The sequence below is a fragment of the Diceros bicornis genome, chromosome 7 (genome assembly GCF_020826845.1).
Source record: "Diceros bicornis minor isolate mBicDic1 chromosome 7, mDicBic1.mat.cur, whole genome shotgun sequence".
Lineage (NCBI taxonomy): Eukaryota > Metazoa > Chordata > Mammalia > Perissodactyla > Rhinocerotidae > Diceros > Diceros bicornis.
In genome coordinates, this window is record NC_080746.1 from 86,696,795 (window position 1) to 86,714,784 (window position 17,990).

Here is a 17,990-nt window from a genome sequence, read left to right on the forward strand (position 1 = left end):
AACTTTAAAACTGGAGTGCATAATTCTAGTCCCAGCCCAGTCAACTCATTGTCTTCGTGATAATGGACAAGTTTAAACAGCTTAATATAGAGAGAGGCAAAGCTGCGCTTTCCTTTTAGTCTGGAGAACAACTTCAAACATCATGACTGATTTGGTTTATCCAGTTGCTGTATCAAGTGATGTGCTGCATTGAAAAGGCAAATATTTAACTGACGAATTTAATTTGACAAATTGGCCTTTACTGGATGTTGGCAGAGGTCTTCAGCCTTTATTCTGCTCCTATACATGACCTGTAGTGTTCCCACGTGCCACATACTCCCGTGGGCATTCACAGGATTATGTGTTTCTTGCACACCAGCTGCAATCCAGAGCTTTGGACAATTCTTCAGAAACTATGTACTGCTGCTGTTTTTCTCAGAATCAAGAAGGCATATCTTGATTAAGATATGAAGTTACAAGAATAATCTTGAACCCTCTAATTCATAAAGGAAATAGTCACAATATCAATGTTTTACCTAGCTAAATAACCTACTTGCAGTGTACTTCAGAAGCGACTGTAAACACTGCCCAGTGGAGAAAATCCGCTGACCTCCAATCTGCCTACGTGGGGTGTGTCAACGCAGGAGTTCAATCCCAACCAATCCCCTGTGTCCTCACAAGTCAGACATGATGCTCCCCAACTTGGAACAGCCCCTCTAATATCACTGGCCCTGCCCCCCTTAGTCCCCTTGCCCATGGCAGGCACTGGCCCTTGCCTACCCAATCAAATAAAGTAATAACCTGGTGATTCTCCAAATGTTACCCCTTTACCCCTCCTGCCTTCCCTCACACTCTCTCTGGTCAATTTCTTTAGTGACTAGCACACACAAGTTCACCTAAGATCCCCTCCTGTGGACCAAAACCTTACTAAAGAGGCCTGGAAAACAATATTCAAAATATAAGAGAGAAGGTATCAGAAGAAGAAACTGGAGTTTTGTCTGTGACTTGAGACAGAAAGGAGAGTGGAACATATTGACTGACCTTGGCATGGGATCCACCCTCGTTTTTTTTTTTTTAATACTTTAAGTAATTAATAGTTGGTCTCTGACTAGCACAATTCTCCTATTGGTCACTTTCTTCCATGTGACTTTGTGCCCCAAAATCATCCTTTTATCACCACCACCACTACTACCATCGCTGACAGAAATACTCAAGCGAGATAATTCAGTCCACATTCCTCCTTAGCCAATCATGTCTGAATACTATTAAGATCTACAGCTGGTCCCACTGACTCTTCCTTAGGTTCCCCACATTCTTTATCTTTCCATTCTTTATGTTCAGTTCTCAATTTCTTAATGTTACAAATTTATTAGTTAAAAGTTCAATGAAGTCCTTTGGCACAAATTATATTCCCTAGTTACTGGTAAAGGTTCAAATATCTAAATATCCTCCAAAGTTATAATTTACCAAATAAACTAAGTAAAATATGAGCTATTTAAATACAGTCCCATTTACTTCACTAAAATTTCAAAGATTTTTAAAATTATTTCAAATATTGCTGCCTTTGAGTCTTAAAAAAATCAATCAAGTAAAATCACACGGCTTTCTAACTCAAAGATTCCACTTTTCACTATGCTAAAATGTTTGTGCAAGCCAAGTTTTAGGAGTTAAATGAGTTTCAAAACTGGCATTAGAAAATCAGATACTAGAAATTAATAAGGCATCAGCAACACTGTCATTCTCTTCTATGTTCAGGATGAAAGATCCTTGCAGTGTTTAAGCAATGCCAGCCTTCAGTAATCATTTTCTCAGAATAAATTATCAGTAGTATGGATTTTTATCTATATAAATTTCTGTCAAATGCCCTGAAATGAAGCCTCTATTTGTAAGGCTATTCTTATAATTCACAATTGAAAAATATTTAATGGTGCCATCTTGCTGTAATACTAAGGTTAATTAAAATACCATTTCCACTAATCTGTACCCATTAAGTTTGTTAAAACATCACTTTTACAAATTCACGTTTTGTTAATTTCTTACAGCTTAGGTTGTAGAGAACCCTTCTGATACTGAAATTTAAAACTATCATGCTGTAACACCAGACTCTTCTTGACATGTGAAGAGATTTTCCACAAACTCTTTTTAGTTTAAGCCATTTGTTTACAGTTCTGGGAGTCAGCTCCACCCCCAGGCACACCAGGGACAGAGTTTGCAGCTCCTGGAAAGGCCGCCATGGAGGCGGTATGGTCACATACTCTACGACCTCTGGGTTTGGTTTGCCACTACCCCAGTCCAGGTTAGAGAGTATGCTGAGCTCAACATCACCCCAGGCCAAGTGAACCAGTTAACAAGCCATCAGACCCAACAATGTCCATCCTCCTCAAAGACAGAGAACTTTGACACCTTTGAACATGTTTTTATGAGTCAATGTCCAGAAGTGTACACCCTGATTTACACCTGCCCACACACTCTCTTCAAAAGATCCTCTATGGCACGGGTCAGCAAATTATAGACCATGGGCCAATTCTGGCCACAGACTGTTTCTGTATGGTGGACAGGCTAAGAATGGCTTGTACATTTTTAATTGTTAAAAGAATACTCAAAAGGAGATTCATAACATTTTGTTTTATGCTCACAGTATATGAAATTCAATTTCCAGCGCCCATAAATGAAGTTTTCTTGGAAAACAGCCACACTGTTCATTTACGTATTTTCTATGGCTGCTGTCACGTTACAGCAACAGAGTTGGGTAGTTGCAACAGAGACCTTATGATCCATAAAACCAAAAATATTTACTGTCTGGCCTTTTACAGAAAAAGTTTGCCTACCCCTGGTCTACTGCATCGTCATCATTCACATAAAGTTCTATATTTTCTTGTCCTTCATATATTAGCCTCAACTCCTTCATCCATTTCTGAAATCTTTGCATTTTGCACTCTGAAAACGCTTCCCCAATCAACAAAACTCTCAATAGCTTTTAAAAGAAACCAGACTTTCCCCTGCAATGTCCCCAGAGCCCTCTCAAGGCTAGGATTTTACTTTCTCATATCACACAGCCTCAGGTTTGGGAAGTGGTGTTGACTTGCAATGCTATTTCAAGATAATTTCTCCCCAAGACTCCTATTAAACAAACAAACGAACAAACCCTTCCCCCTCAGGGTCCTGACCTCCAAGTGTGCCATCTTTCCTCACTCTAGTCATTCTTCCTCATTCATGGGTAAATTTTGCCACAAAAATCTTAACTCTGGGTGACCCTTACTATCCACTCTCTGTGCACACACGAAGAAGCCTGGTGCTCCTGGAGAAAGTCACACAAATGAACACATCAGCATTACTATTATCCATGGTCACCAACCTCCATTGTCTCTTAGTACTGCCCAGTCGCTTCTATTTCCTTTCTTTGGTCAAATCTCTCTTCCACTTGCCACAACAAATATTTCAAACCATCTCTGCTCTGCTTGTCTCCACCCAGCCTCCTCTCCCCTACTTCCCTCTTTATTTTCGGCAGATGGCGTGACCTCAGAGAGAAAATTGAAGCCTCATCTTCCTGCTACCAAAGCTACAAGCCTCCCTGCTTGTACCCCATCCTCTCCTTTACTCTCTAGTTACATTACAGGAGTCCCTGCTCCTATCTAAGGCCAATATTCTACCTATGATTTCAACCATGTTTGCTCTCAGCTTTTAAAGCAGTACATATTATCCATCATTTCTTGTATATTCAAGTTCTCCTTCTCAACTAGATTTTTCCCACTGGCACTTAAACATGATCAAGACTTTCCTACCTTAAAAATTAAATCCTCCCATACCCCACATCTCCCTCTAGCTACTCCTCCCCTTCACAGCTAAATCTCGTAAAAGATTTGTCCACCTCTCTGTTTCCATTTCCTTTCTTCCCACTCATTCTCAGGCCACTCCAGTCTGGCTTTTGGTATCATTTTACTGAAATAACTCATAAAGATTACCAATCACTACCATGTTGACAAATCCAAAGGATATTTTCTTAATTCTCATTTGTTTTGATCTGTGAATAGCATTTGACCACTTCCTCTTTCTTCAAACCTTCTTTTCCCTTGAATTCTGAAATACAGTAATCCACTAATTTTTCTCCGGCTTCTCCTGTCTTCATAGGCTCATCCTCCTCTATTCATTCATCAGAGTTCTTCAAGGTCAGTCCTAGCCCTCTCCCTGCCTCACTCTGAATTCTCTCTTCAGGCTACCTAATCAGTGCCCACCTTTTCATCTTCCATCTCACAACTTGCAGATTGGTATGTCTACCCCTAGGCTCTCCTCTGAGCTCCACACTATATAAAACCTATTCAGTATCTCCACTTAAACAGATCAAAGATCCCTCAAAATCGAACACGTTCAAGACTGAATCCCTGCTCTTTCCTTTCAAGCCTAGTCTTCTTCCCACATTGTGTTTTACGGAAAGGTACCTCCATCTATCCAGATATGAAAACCAGAAACTTCAACGTCATCCTTGATACCCTTAACACCTCACTGTCCCTCACTTCATGTATTCAAGTCATTATCAGGTCCTGTTGGTTTTATCTTCTAAAAATCTTAGAAATCTATCCACTCTCTCCATTTCCACTACTACACCCTAGTCCAAGCTATTATCATCTGTCACTGGGACTCCGGCAATAGTTAACTAACAGTCTCCCTTCGTCTACCCAGGCCATCCAATCTGTTCTCCACTGAGCACCAAAGTGATCTACTCAAAAACATAAATCAGGTTACCCACTCTTCCGCACCTAACTAAAACCCCTTTCATGACTTCTCACTGCTCTCTTAGGGGGCAGAGGGGCAAAAATCTGTAACCTCTCCTAAAAGGCCATTCTCTCCTTCAAATACTGACCTTTCAATTCATGGAATTCATCCTGCTTATTCTGCCATGGAGTCTTTTCACATTCTGTGCTCTCTACTTGAAAGGCTACCATCCTCAATATCTTCCGTATGTACCCAGATAAATCCTGCTTATCTCTTCTCTGAAGACTTCCTTGTGCCACCTATTCCACAAGCAATAATGTGACCATTTTACAAATGTCTTTTTCCACCACTAGACTAAAAGCTCCATGAGAACAAGACCATGGCTGGCTTTGTGCACACACATATCCGGGTGCTTGGCAGATGTTAGGAGTCATAAAAATATTATGAATTAATGAATGAGTGAAAGCTAATATATGTCTAATTTACACTCGTTTAATCATAAATTTTTATATTGTTATTAAGAGTCTGATAAACCCAGAAAATAAAATTTCTGACCAATTTTACAAAATTATGCTATAACTACAATATGTATAATTCCAGAAAAAATTTTTTCTAATAAAACAAATTCTCTTTAGTACCAGAGTAGTTGACCCTGTGCTGTCCTTAGGAAATGAAATGAGAAAACCTCTTCATATTTGCAAGCAGTACTGTTGGTTGCCCACCCAATATCCATCTCTAAGTCATCCTTGCTGCCTTGATTTTTATTAAGAGTTCACCCTTCCTCCTTCTGACTCAGGAAAGCTCCAATCATCTTGACTGGTCTAAGTAATCATGGTGATCCCATGCCTCTCACCAGGGGATGCTTTGGAGGTGGACACAATCTAGCTCTGGCCAGTGTGACATGAGGAGGGGCTTCTGGGAAAGGCTTCTTCAGGCATAGCGAAGAGATGGACAATGTTGTCCCAGGCTGTGTAGCAGCCATTCTGTTACTAACACACGAAAGAGCACAAAATCCAGAAAATTATAGAGAACATAACTGGAATACTGTCCTACCATGCTTGGAGCTGCCCTATCTCTGAATATTCTGCTTTCTTTTTGATTAAATCTGTTTGAGTCAGGATTCTCAATTATTTGCAGCTAAAGTCATCCTAACTGGTAGAGGAAAAAAAATTTTTTTGGCACAGATTCCTTAAATGAGGAAGACTGTTTCAGCTAACTCAATGAGTATTTGTACAACAAGTAGATTACATCAGTATTCACTATATAACCTAAGAAGCAAATCATTTAATTAAGAAGCCAGAGAAGAATTTTAGAAGAAATTTAGCAAGCTGAAAATGAATGGATAATTATAAAATTAATTCATTGTATTACTAAAAATATTTCACCATTGGCAATTAATTGTACTTGTTCAGTAGAGAACTACAATTTATCATAAATATTTTGAGGAAGGGAATCTGTTCTTACAGACTTTTTTTGTTTTTTGGTAACTGAAAGATTGTCAAATACATTACAAATTTTCAAAGAATTAAAATGTAATAAAATGTACTTGGCATAACTCTCTGCTAAGATCAACATGTTATAATGACTTATAATAAAAATTATGATCGGGGCCGGCCCGGTGGTGCAAGCGGTTGGGTGCACGCGCTCCGCTGCGGCGGCCCGGGGTTCGCTGGTTCGGATCCCGGGCGCGCACCGATGCACTGCTTTGGCAGGCCACGCTGTGGCAGCGGCCCATATAAAGTGGAGGAGGATGGGCACGGATGTTAGCCCAGGGCCGTCTTCCTCGGCAAAAAAAGAGGAGGATTGGCGGATGTTAGCACAGGGCTGATCCCCTCACCAAAAAAAAAAAATTATGATCATTATTTTAACCTGAAGATGCCAGGAGATTGGGCTGGATTTATATCCATCTTATTAAGCAGCTTAAAGGTACTTTTCTGAATAAATCCTGGAGATAAATCTACTGGCCTGTTATTTGTCTTATTCTCATAAAAGTAGGTGATACAATGCATGCCAAATCTCGTTATTTGCTCTTACTTAGTAATGAACATGACTATGGTTTGAAAAAGCAATTATTTCTTGTGAATTTGAAATGTAAGTGTTCTGGCATTTTATTATTAAAATATGAATGAAAGTAGATAACCAGAGGAGATTTTCTAAGTAATCTATTAATACATACTCCTTGGATATTTTATCCTGAATTGATCTCTTCTTAAGAAAAATTATATAGCCCACATTACTTTTAAATTTTTATAATTTTGATCATGCTGTTATTTTTGTTTACTTTTTAGATCGACTATTTTGATGTATAATTTACATGAAATAAACTGTACCTATTTTAAGTGTACAGTTCAATGCAGGTAGAAAAATGTCTCTATGTAACCACCACCACACTCAAGATATAAAATATTTCCATTACTCTCCAAAATTCCTCATGCTTTCTCCCAATCACAATTCCATACCCCTGGCCCCAGGCAACCACTGATTGCTTTCTGTCACTAGAGAATAGTTTTGTGTGTTCTATAACTTCATATAAATAGAATCATACACCAATATTTTGTATCTGGCTTCTTTAGTTTACCACAATATTTGTTCCTTTTTATTGCTGAAGAGTATTCTTTGGTATGGATATATCACAACTTGTTTATCCATTCACTTGTTGATGGACTTTTGAGTTGTTTCTAGTTTGGGGCTATTATGAATAAAACTACTCTGAACATTCACCTAGAATGTGTTATGTTGACATATATTATTTCTCTTGGGTAAATACCTAGAAATGAGATTGATAGATTGTGTGATAAGTGTATGTTTAACTGCCAAACTGGTTTGCAAAGTGCCTACATCATTTTGCATTCTCATCAGCTGTATGTGAGACTTCCAGTTACTCCAGATTTACATCAACACTTAGTATCGTCAGTCTTTTTAATTTTAGCCATTCTAATGTGTGTGTAGTAGTAACTAATTGTGGATTTAATTTGCATTTCTTGGATGATTAATAATGTTGAGCATCTTTTCACGTGATTATGGTCAATTTCTATGTCTTTTTTTTTAGTAAACTGCTTGTTCAAATCCTTTGACCTTTTTTTATTGAGTTTTTTGTCTTTTTACTGAGTTGTCAGGGATCTTTATATATTCTGAATACAAGTTTTTTGTCAGATGTGTGTTTTCTGAATATTTCCTCCCAGTCCAGGCCTAGATTTTTCATTTCATTAATGCTGTCTTTTGAGGAGCCAATGTTTTTAAAATTTGGATAAGGTACACTTAATCTTTTTTTGTTTTGTTTTAGTGCATACTTTTTAGTCCTATCTAAGAAATCTTTGCCTACCTTAAGGTTGTAAAGATTTTCTCCTATGTTTTCTCTGAGAACTATTATAGTTTTAGTTTTTTATGATTAGATCTATGATCAATTTTAAATTAAGTTTAGTGATGGTATGAGGTAGGGATAGAGGTAATTTCTTATCATACAGATATCCAATTTTCAGCAATATTTCTCAAAAAGATTGTCTTTTCTCCATTGAATTATCAAGAATAATTTGTCTCTATATGTGTGGGTCTATTTCTGAACTCTCTATTTTCTTCCATTGCTCTTTATGTGTATCCTCATGCCAATACCATTCTCTCTTGATTACTTTAGCTTTATAATAAATGTTGAAATCAGGTAGTGCAAGTCCTCCAAACTTGGCTGTTCTAATTCCTTTACATTTCTTGAGTTTTCATTGAGCTTCTTGGATCTGTGGGTCGATATTTTTCATGATCTCAGAAAAAATTTTGGCCATTATTTCTTCAAATATATTCACCCTTTCCCCAGGCTTTCTAGGGCTGTGATTATACACATATTAGACTGCTTGATGTTAATTCCACAAATTACTGACACTCTGTCCTTTGTTCAGACTTTTCCTTTTTCTTCTCTGTACTTCAGTTTGGATAGTTTTTATTGCCCTGTCTTGATTCACTGATCTTTTCTTTCTAATGTCTAATCTGCTGTTAAACTCATTCAGTAATTTTTTTTCATTTCAGACATTGTATTTTTCAGGTCTAGAATTTCCATGGTTCTATTTTCAGTTTCCATTTCTCTTCACATTATATTCATGTTTTTCTTTAATTCCTTGAATATATTTATAGTAGCTTCTGAAATGCCTTTTACTGTTAACTCTATTTGGCGATCTGTTTCTATTGATTGACTTTTCTCCAGGATAATGATTACATTTTCTGGGATCTTCATGAATTCCCCACACTTTCCACAAAACTCCTTCCCTCTGACTGGTCACAATCCAAAGGTCCCCCACTCGGTGCATACTTGCAGAGTTGCTCCAAATGCCCCTACCCTGTGCATACGCGCAGAGTTGTTTCCTTTTTACATCCCCATCAGTTGTTCTTTCGCTGGTAGCTGTTTGTGCCAGGCCTGTGGCGTTCACCCTGTACAGGAGCAACTTGATATTTAGCCAAAGACATAAGGGGACCCTTAGGCAAATTTTAGAAACTACTCTCCAAATAGCTCCTTTATTTGTGGCATTTTATGGTAAATTCCAGCCATTTCAGCCTCCCAGAACTCTGATGTCTTCCTCTTCAGCTTGTGGAGACCACTGGGGTTTTTTTGGGTGCTCTCTCCCTACACCATAGTTAAAAATCGCCTCCAGGTATAAAGATGGGGTAAATTGTAGGACTCACTTCAACTTTTCCTCTCCTCTCAGGCATTACAGTCTGGTGCTTCTCGCTATCTAATGTCTAAAAATAGTTGTCTCATATACTTTGTCCAGTTTCAGTTGTCTAAAATGGGACGGCTAGTCTGATATTAGTTATTGTGTTATGACTGTAAACAGGTGCTTCATATTTTCTTTAATGGTTATGTTAACTCATTTCTAAGTGAGGACTCATAGGAATTAAAATGTAAGAAAAAGTATATTTGTGGCAGTTTCTCATAATGAAAAAAATATTGTTCTTCAAGTCAGTTAATGGATTCTAGTCCTGGCTATTCCAGTTGATCCACTTTGGATACGGCAGTTAACTTCTCTAGGTCTCAATTTTCTAAGTTGCTTAATTAAATGATTTCTTAAAATTCTGTGGTTCTAATGTCCAGAAATTAGACAAAGTTCATCAAAGATACTTTAATGGGAAGGTATATCTTAACTGTTAAGGGGAGTTAAGGCATAATAAGGACTGCCCTTAACTACCATCCGTCAAGTAGATAAATCTTTAGACTGAAAATTCTCATTTGTTTCTTTTCAGCTAAGGAAATCCACATTTTTTCTTCCTTATGATTTCATTCAAGAAAAAAAATTCTGACTACTAAATAATTACTTACAATATTCTGAAATAATCCAATTGTATAACCCTAAACTTCACATTAAATAAATAGAAGACAATTGGCTATCCATGGCCTCTTGAGAATAAACTATAGTATCAAATTCCATATTTTAAAAACATCTGCTTTAATATTTTTTAATCTGATATAAATCCCCGGTGTGAACATCAGACTAATTTTTAAAATGATAATAGTATCAATTGGCTTTTCCTCATATATCATAAAAAGCTCTTTAAAGAACTTCCAACATAAATAATTATGCATGACCTCCCCTGTCGGAATCTATGTTGAGCATCCTCAATCAAATTTTGTTACTCCAGGTGCTCTCTTCTGAATCTCTTAAAATGTTCTCAATTACTTTACCCACACTATTGGGAAAATCTCTGCTGTTATAATTATTGATTTGTGTGTGAACATCACAATCACGCTATTTATATTGCATTTTTTTCAATTGAATTGGGCCTTTCTTAAACTTGAAAATTTTCTTAAACTTTTTTCTTGTTTGTTTAGGCTTATTGAGTTATTTTTCAAAGTGACAAATGGTGAATATCACAGAAGTCTGGATTTTCCTCTGGTTTAAAGGCATCTGATAGTCTACTATTTATTTATACTTCGACAGTCATATATGAGTAATTCCCTCGATATTTATGTGCTTTTTCAGTAATAACAGGGAAAAGTCATTACAATAAAATGTCTACATACAAATATTAAGGGAATATTTACTTTTCTAAGTTAGACGACTCCCTTCCTGCTAACACGCAGACTTTTCCTGGTTTTTGGACTCTTATCCACTAGTTCTAATCTAGCAATCAGTGATCTCTCTCCTATATCCTGTTTTCTCTGTCGCACAACTTATTTCTTTTCTCTTAAACCACATGAGATGTATAGGAGAACAAATAAGGAGACTATGAAGATTTCCATTAATTAGTAAGTTTGAAGTTTTAGAATATCAGAACAAAAGTTCTCAAACTTTAGTGGAGCTATGAATTATCTGGAGACATTTGTTGAAATGTCTCCATTTCAACAAATTCAGATCCCCAGGCCCCACACTCAAGAGATTCTTAATTCAATAGGCTTAGAGTGGGGCCCAGAAGTTTCAATTTTTAACACACAGTCCAGATGATTCTGACGCAGGTGTTGTGTGGATCATACTTGGAGAAACGCTGCAGGGTCTCTGCCCGTAGTAAGTATATATGCCTCCAGAAGACAGAAGGAAGCATTCTGTTCTCATATAAGTAGCTTAAAACTATGTTTTCCAAAGTGGGAAATACAAACCCCAAGAGAATGGGCCAAACAATCCATTGGGGTAGGAAGAGGATATTAGAATTATCTTTTCATCAAAAAAATCAACTTTATCAACATTAAATAAAAGATTGATGCTTGGCATTTAAAAAGAGAGAGAGAATCAAAAAGGAGATAACAATAACAAAAATTCTGGAAGCCAAAAGAAAGATAATTAAGTGGTGAAAGATTTAAGAGACCAGAACTATTGAAACTTAAGTTAGTAGAAGTAACCTTGCTTTGTATTGCAGAACTGCTGAAAGGTTCAGAAATTTGAGTCTTCACCTATCTTTAAAAAGTAGGGCTGAAAACAAGTTGACTATTTCTATAAAAAGCAGTTAAACCCCAGAGCCCTTTCCCAACACCAAGGATGCAGGCAGCTACACTTCTGCCATCAGAAGAGAAGACAGGACATTTGGAGAGGCTAATCCAGAGGACTGTGGAGTCAGAGGCAACAGGCAGAGCTGAGGGTGAGAAAAGAGGGGAATTAGATGAAAATCTACATACCGAAAGTGCAACTCTCAGCCCCCTTCTCCACTAGACTGCTCAAATTGGCAGATTCTATCTGGAGAAACTGATCAGCTCCAGAGAAGAGACATACACTGACAATTAGGGAATCTCCCCCCAAAGAAAAAGCCTAGTCAAAACACTTTCCAGTGAAACCCAGCCCTCAATAAGACACACCTGTGCTCAAGAGCTTTTCAAGCAGCTTTCAGCTCTTCATTTTAAATATTGATAGAAGATTAACTCATCTTTAAAAAAAGCCCAAAATATGCAAGACCAAAAAGAACAAACAAACAAAACAAATACTTAAAGAAAGCAGAGAGAGCACAGGGAGCAGAAGCAAAGCAATTCATTGGGTTGGAAGGTAAAGATAGGGAAATCTCCACAATAAGAAAATCAGAAGTTCAGTTCAGAAGAACCAACATATAAAAGGAGGAGTTCCCTAAAATCAGAACAGAAAAAGTAGAGAAAAAAAGATATTATCAAAGAAAAAACTCAACACAACTTCTCAAAAGAGAAAGATGAGACTTTTCAGACTGAAAAGACATGCTGTGTATCTAGCACATCTTGGAAAAACTTTTGAACACTGGGAACAAAGACATGATTCCAAATGTTTTCAGAGAGGAAAAATTAAAAGCAGGTCACCTACAAAGGATGAGGAGTCATTACAGTATTTGACTTCTCAGCAGCAACACTGGAAACAAGAAGCAATGGAGCATTAATATTTGGAGGAAAGAACGATTTCCCAAGATCTCAAAAAATTTATCTCCCGTGTTCTCTTTCTCAGACAGCCACTGGAATATGTGCATAATAGAGTAAACGAAGATAGAGGAAGACTAGGGAACTAGGAGAGAGGGACCCAACAGGCGAAAGGGAAAGATAATCCTCAGGTGGATGGTGAAGGCAGATCCCAGGAGAGACAGAGGTCACAGAGAACAATCAATTCAAACTGGACTGAGGAGACGGGACTTTTTCATTGTTTCATGCATTTCATTATCTTTTTCATCATTTTCTTCACCATTGTAGTCTCATGCCATTAGTGACAGTACATAGAAAACCAAGCAAAAAACAAATAAGATATAATTATTAACTGCTGAGAAACAAATAAAGATTTCTTATAAAGGAGATGCTATCCTGGATAATAAAATAATCCACACAGCTTAATGCCGCTTCTCTGACCATGAATCCAAGAGATAATTGAGGGAAAATAAAACTTATACACCGCAATGCTAACCTTAAAAAGTTATGTATCTGGAGCAGACACTTTTCACTTTCCATTTACTTTGCATCTTGTGCCCACAAATTTTTCTTAACACCTTCTCCACCCATGGATGTACATGCTCAGCCTATCCCATAGTAGCAGGTGCTATGTGGCTACTGAAACCACACCAATTATTTTAAAGCCATCTGATTCAAGTTTCAAAGGTATGGGTCACAGTTATGATATTCTAGAGTTTAGCAAAGAATCATATCACTTTGGCCCTCATCTCAAACTTCTTAATTAGTTAACCTGCTAAAATAAATAAGTGGATATCCTTTTGATTTTGTACTTATGACTGAAATGCAGCTGTTTCCCCTTGGCTCCATTCTGAGCTCAGAAAGGACTTTAATGCTTTAACTACCTTATTTTACCACCCATCTTCAATAATTCTCTTTATTCCACTGCAATCACCTTCACCATATTAGAGTCCTTTACATTCTACTTCAGTTTTATATTTCTTAGTAATAATCTAAAAATAGCTATTAGTCCCAAACATTCCTAATATTTTATCATAAAAGAAAAAATAATTTATTTGTGTTTATTCTGTGACTATGTCACCTTTTTATTCCTATTACTGACTTCGTATTTAATCTATAAATACAGTATTATCCTGTGATTATCAACAAAGCTTTCAAAACTTAAATTTTATTTTCAAAATAATTAGCTAGCCTTATTTTTTCCCTCCAAAAAGTTCTATCAACACCCAAGACCAGTATTCTGTTGCCTCCTTTCGTTTACCTCATTCTTTAAAGTGATATTTAGACAAATATTTACAAATACATTTATTACTGAATCATGCCCTGAGTTTTATAAATTGTGAAAGTTCTTTAAATTCTACAAGTTGTAATAAGAAAAAAAAAATAAGCTGAAGAATTCCTGATCATCTAGTTTTAAGTAAATTGCTCTCTAGAGTCAAAAAGCAAAATAGCAGTGACCTCTTTATTTACACTCAACCTCTCATTTAAGAACATGTAATCTGAAAGAGTGACTATTACCCCAATTTTACCACCGAGGCACAGAATTACAGAGATTGAACTGAAGTGAACTCAAGAGGTTATCTAATCTAGCTTCCATCTCCAAGAATGACTGTATTTTAACAATCCAAGAGATGTGCCCATCTTCTCTATTTTTCAAAATCTCCAGGGAAGATGCTGCAACTTGCTTTAGCAATTTGCTCTGGTGTGTATAATATCCCTTGTTTTACTCATAATCCAAATCTGCAGATAAGAAAGAAATAAAACTCGGCTTCTCGGTTCCTCAGTAATGCTCTTGTTATAAAACAACCACAAATAGAAGTAGATGAGGAAACAGATATTTTGATAATAAAAATTTCCAAAATCTAGTCAACTATTCACCTGTTTCAAGCAATATTTATTTTGAAAATAGTCTAGTATAACAAAATGACTTATACCTATCTTGGTTTCATAATAAATGTTTCTCATTAATAAGAAAAATAATTTCTAACTATTAGATGTGTATTTATGAGTCCTAAAGATAAAAATGGCAAATGTTTATTGGGAACTTCCGGGCTAGGCATTGTACTCCATACATAACATCACATTGAATTCTTGTGTCAGTTCCACAGGGCAGGCACTACTGTCATTCTCATTCTTTAGATGAAGAAATTGAGGCTCAGAGAAGCTAAGTTGTCTGAGGTCCTACAGACAGTGATGACGAAGCCAGGATTAAAACCTGCACAGTTTGATTTATGCTTTACTGTCTCTCTAATACATATTTAACAAATTTTAGTTGTTATTATCAGACTGCTTTAAGATTGGTTGAAAACTCCTCATCTTTAAAAAAGAGGTTTTTTTTAATTTCCATTAGTTCCTCTATATTTTTTAATATCAAAGATGATCTGGGAAGTACAAGCACCTTCTAAAAAACATGCATTTAAATGACAAGTAATACTTTAAAATGTGTTTTTTAAAGTTTGCTTGATTGTTACATGATTTTTGTTAGGCTCATCCAGATTTGCTTTTAAAAATGTACATGGATATTTTTAAAGTGAATCTTAGTTATTTCGGACTTCACTTATTCTTTCGAGGAGCAAAGGTGCATGTAGGTCTTACTGCTATTCTAGGTGAAAAGGGGCAGATTTGAGGTTTGAAGCTAGGTTAGACTAGCTTCAATCTAAACATCTTATAAAATATTGTAACCAACTAGAATGTCTCGCCAAGTGTAAATAACTTTTACCTAGGTAAATGGCCAACTATGTTAGCCAAATAATTTCCTGAAATTTGGCTGCTTTACTAAGGTAATTTGTATTGTTAGTACAATAAGCATACTTCTAAACAGCTGAATTTTTGCTTTCTATAAAATGGCTTATTAATATTTCAGTTTATTAGTTGACATTGACATCTAGAAGGAGAAAAACAACACATTTCAAAAGCCATAAAAACTTTGACATTTCCTCTATACTTCAATATGTAACACAAAATTACCTTTTTCATTGTTTCCTTTCCCACTGTAATCACACGCCCATCTTGCCCCATCCCATTCTTAAAGAACAGAATTCGGACTGAGGTCTTCTCACTAAGTTTCTTCATCCTAATAGAAAGAACAGGCTTGGTTTTCTGTCTTTTGACATCAGTAGGAAGCATCAACCCATTCATTGTCCAAGTTACTTTCTTCGTTAACAACAGATGGTCTAGAAGAGAATTTTTTTTAAGTCAAGTCAATATTTGGCTTCAAAATTAAAAATGGACACATCACGCTTCCCCTCCCCCTATTACCTATATCATATACACTGGCCAGTCTCCATTTAGATGCTGGTTTTCTGAAATGCTACCACCAGCTTCCCACTAACCGTGACATAAGCTATAGCAAGCTGTCTGCTCTGATAGCCTGCATAAATCATCATTTCTGAAGGGAACAGATGTTCAGGGTATGAAAGAGTAATACCACAATTTAGTCCTAATTAAAATTCACCTTAGCATGCCTCTATCACTGATCAGAAGCACTGGGCTTAAAGAGTCCATTGAAAGAGTCCAGGGTCCTTTGCTTACTATGAAACAACCTGAGTCCTGAACTTTCGTGTTCTTTAGTGTTAGAAAAACACTATTTTAAAAAATATGATTTATTATCCATGTTGCTTTAAAGATTATGACCTCCAAATAGTAACCTTATACATAATTCTTCTCTTGTGACTAGAATGAAGGTGCCTTCTAGGACATCTTCGGTGAGAGATTCTACTTCACTAAACTACTTCACTAAGAATGAAAACCAGTTTTTCATTAACAATTTACTTTGACCTATACATTTTCAAAGGTGTGTGCAGGAATTTGTGTTTCAAAACTCCCACTAATATTAATGGGAATGCAACTAAATTACTATGTATGATTTTGAAAATGTAAGGGTAAGAACAGGGGTCTAGTATACTGCATACTAAGTTGCTGTCAGCATTCCTCTCTTTTCAAGAGGTTTCATTTCATAAATAAATAATTTGAACCTGAGTTATTTTATTTCTGCCTTCAATTTATTTTAGATTATATTTTCTTTTTATATAAATTATAAAAATACAAGGATCCCTCCCTCATCTGCTGTTTATTTGTCCTAATGAGAGGAATAAAATTTTATTTGCATATACCTGAAAATTTGCCCAAATTTCCAAATAACCCTTCTCTACTAGCACTTACCTTGAAAGAAGCATGGCCTCTTTGACCTAGAAATGGTACTTTACATAAAATCTGCTAGTATTGATACGAAACTTGAGCCAGTGGTTGTAAAAAACCTTCAAGTCCCAGAATGGCTACATTAAAAGCTGAAAAAAGCAAAAACACTTCTCTCTCTCTCTCTCTCTCAGGCACACACTCACACACACATACACGCACACACATATATACAGTGGGCAGAAAAAGGATCAAAACTTGCAGAATAAATTAAAACTAGAAGATTATAGATATGAGTAAACCTTTAAGAAAAGAAAAATATTTTTACAGAAATTAGTTACTGTATTTTGTCACGTTGTCAATCTGAAATTGATAGGAATTAGAAAATAAGATAGAAGTTAATGACCTCATGTATGCCCCAAAGAATTACTCAATAAGTACTCAAATAAATCGATGTACACACTTGTTCACAGCAGCACTATTCACAATAGCCAAAAGGTGGAAACCAAATGCCCACCAATGTATAAACACATAAACAAATTGTCATATATACATACAATGAAATCTTATTCAGCAATAAAAGGAATGAAGTACTGATACATGCTACTATGTAGATGAACCTCAAAACATTATGCTAAGTGAAAGAAGCCAGACATAAAAGGCAACATGTTGTATAATTCCATTTATATGAAATATCCAGAATAGGTAAATCCACAGAAAGAGAATGAAGACTGATGGTTGCCAGGGGCTGGGAGGAGGGGCGATGGGGAAAAACTGAATTGGTAGGGGGTTTACTCTGAAATGATGAAATGTTTTGGAACTGGATAGAAGCGGTGGTTGTACAACATTGTGAATGTGCTAAATGGCACTGAATTGTTTGCTTTAAAATGATTGATTTTATGTTATGTGAATTTCACCACTATAAACAAATAATGGAGGAGGAGGAAGACACATGGTTAGTACCTCCCTGAAAATAAAAAACCATCTTTTGCTGGGAAAAAAAAAGTTAATAAATTCTTGTAGTTTGATAGGAGTTTACCTACCATCTGGGCACTCCCCGCTCAGATGCTTTGCATAGTGGAAAGGGTATAAACCTTCAAACAAGGTTTGAATCTCAGGTCTGCTACTTGGTGACCCTAGGTGAGTTATGCCTCCCTGCCTCTCTGGATTCTCATCTACGAAGTGTGCAGTGGGCAGCACTCCACCACCTGATGAAGACTAAACGTCTCACAGGTAAAAGCACCTAACACAGTGAAGTCACTCCATGAATGTTGGCTTCTTCCCTACGTCCCAAAGTTCTCTGCTTATTAAGGAGCTCTAGAGCAGAGCTCGAGTCCAACCAGAG

At 36.5% G+C, this 17,990-nt stretch overlaps 1 protein-coding gene across 1 annotated transcript in view; it reads right to left on the minus strand.

Annotated features, from left to right (window-relative positions):
* The window catches only part of DCDC1 (doublecortin domain containing 1), a 394,249-nt gene that overhangs the window by 342,839 nt on the left and 33,420 nt on the right, over positions 1 to 17,990 (minus strand). The window contains exon 5 of the mRNA XM_058546317.1: positions 15,479 to 15,684. Coding sequence (XP_058402300.1) covers positions 15,479 to 15,684 — 206 coding nt within the window. The remainder of the gene's footprint in view (positions 1 to 15,478; positions 15,685 to 17,990) is intronic.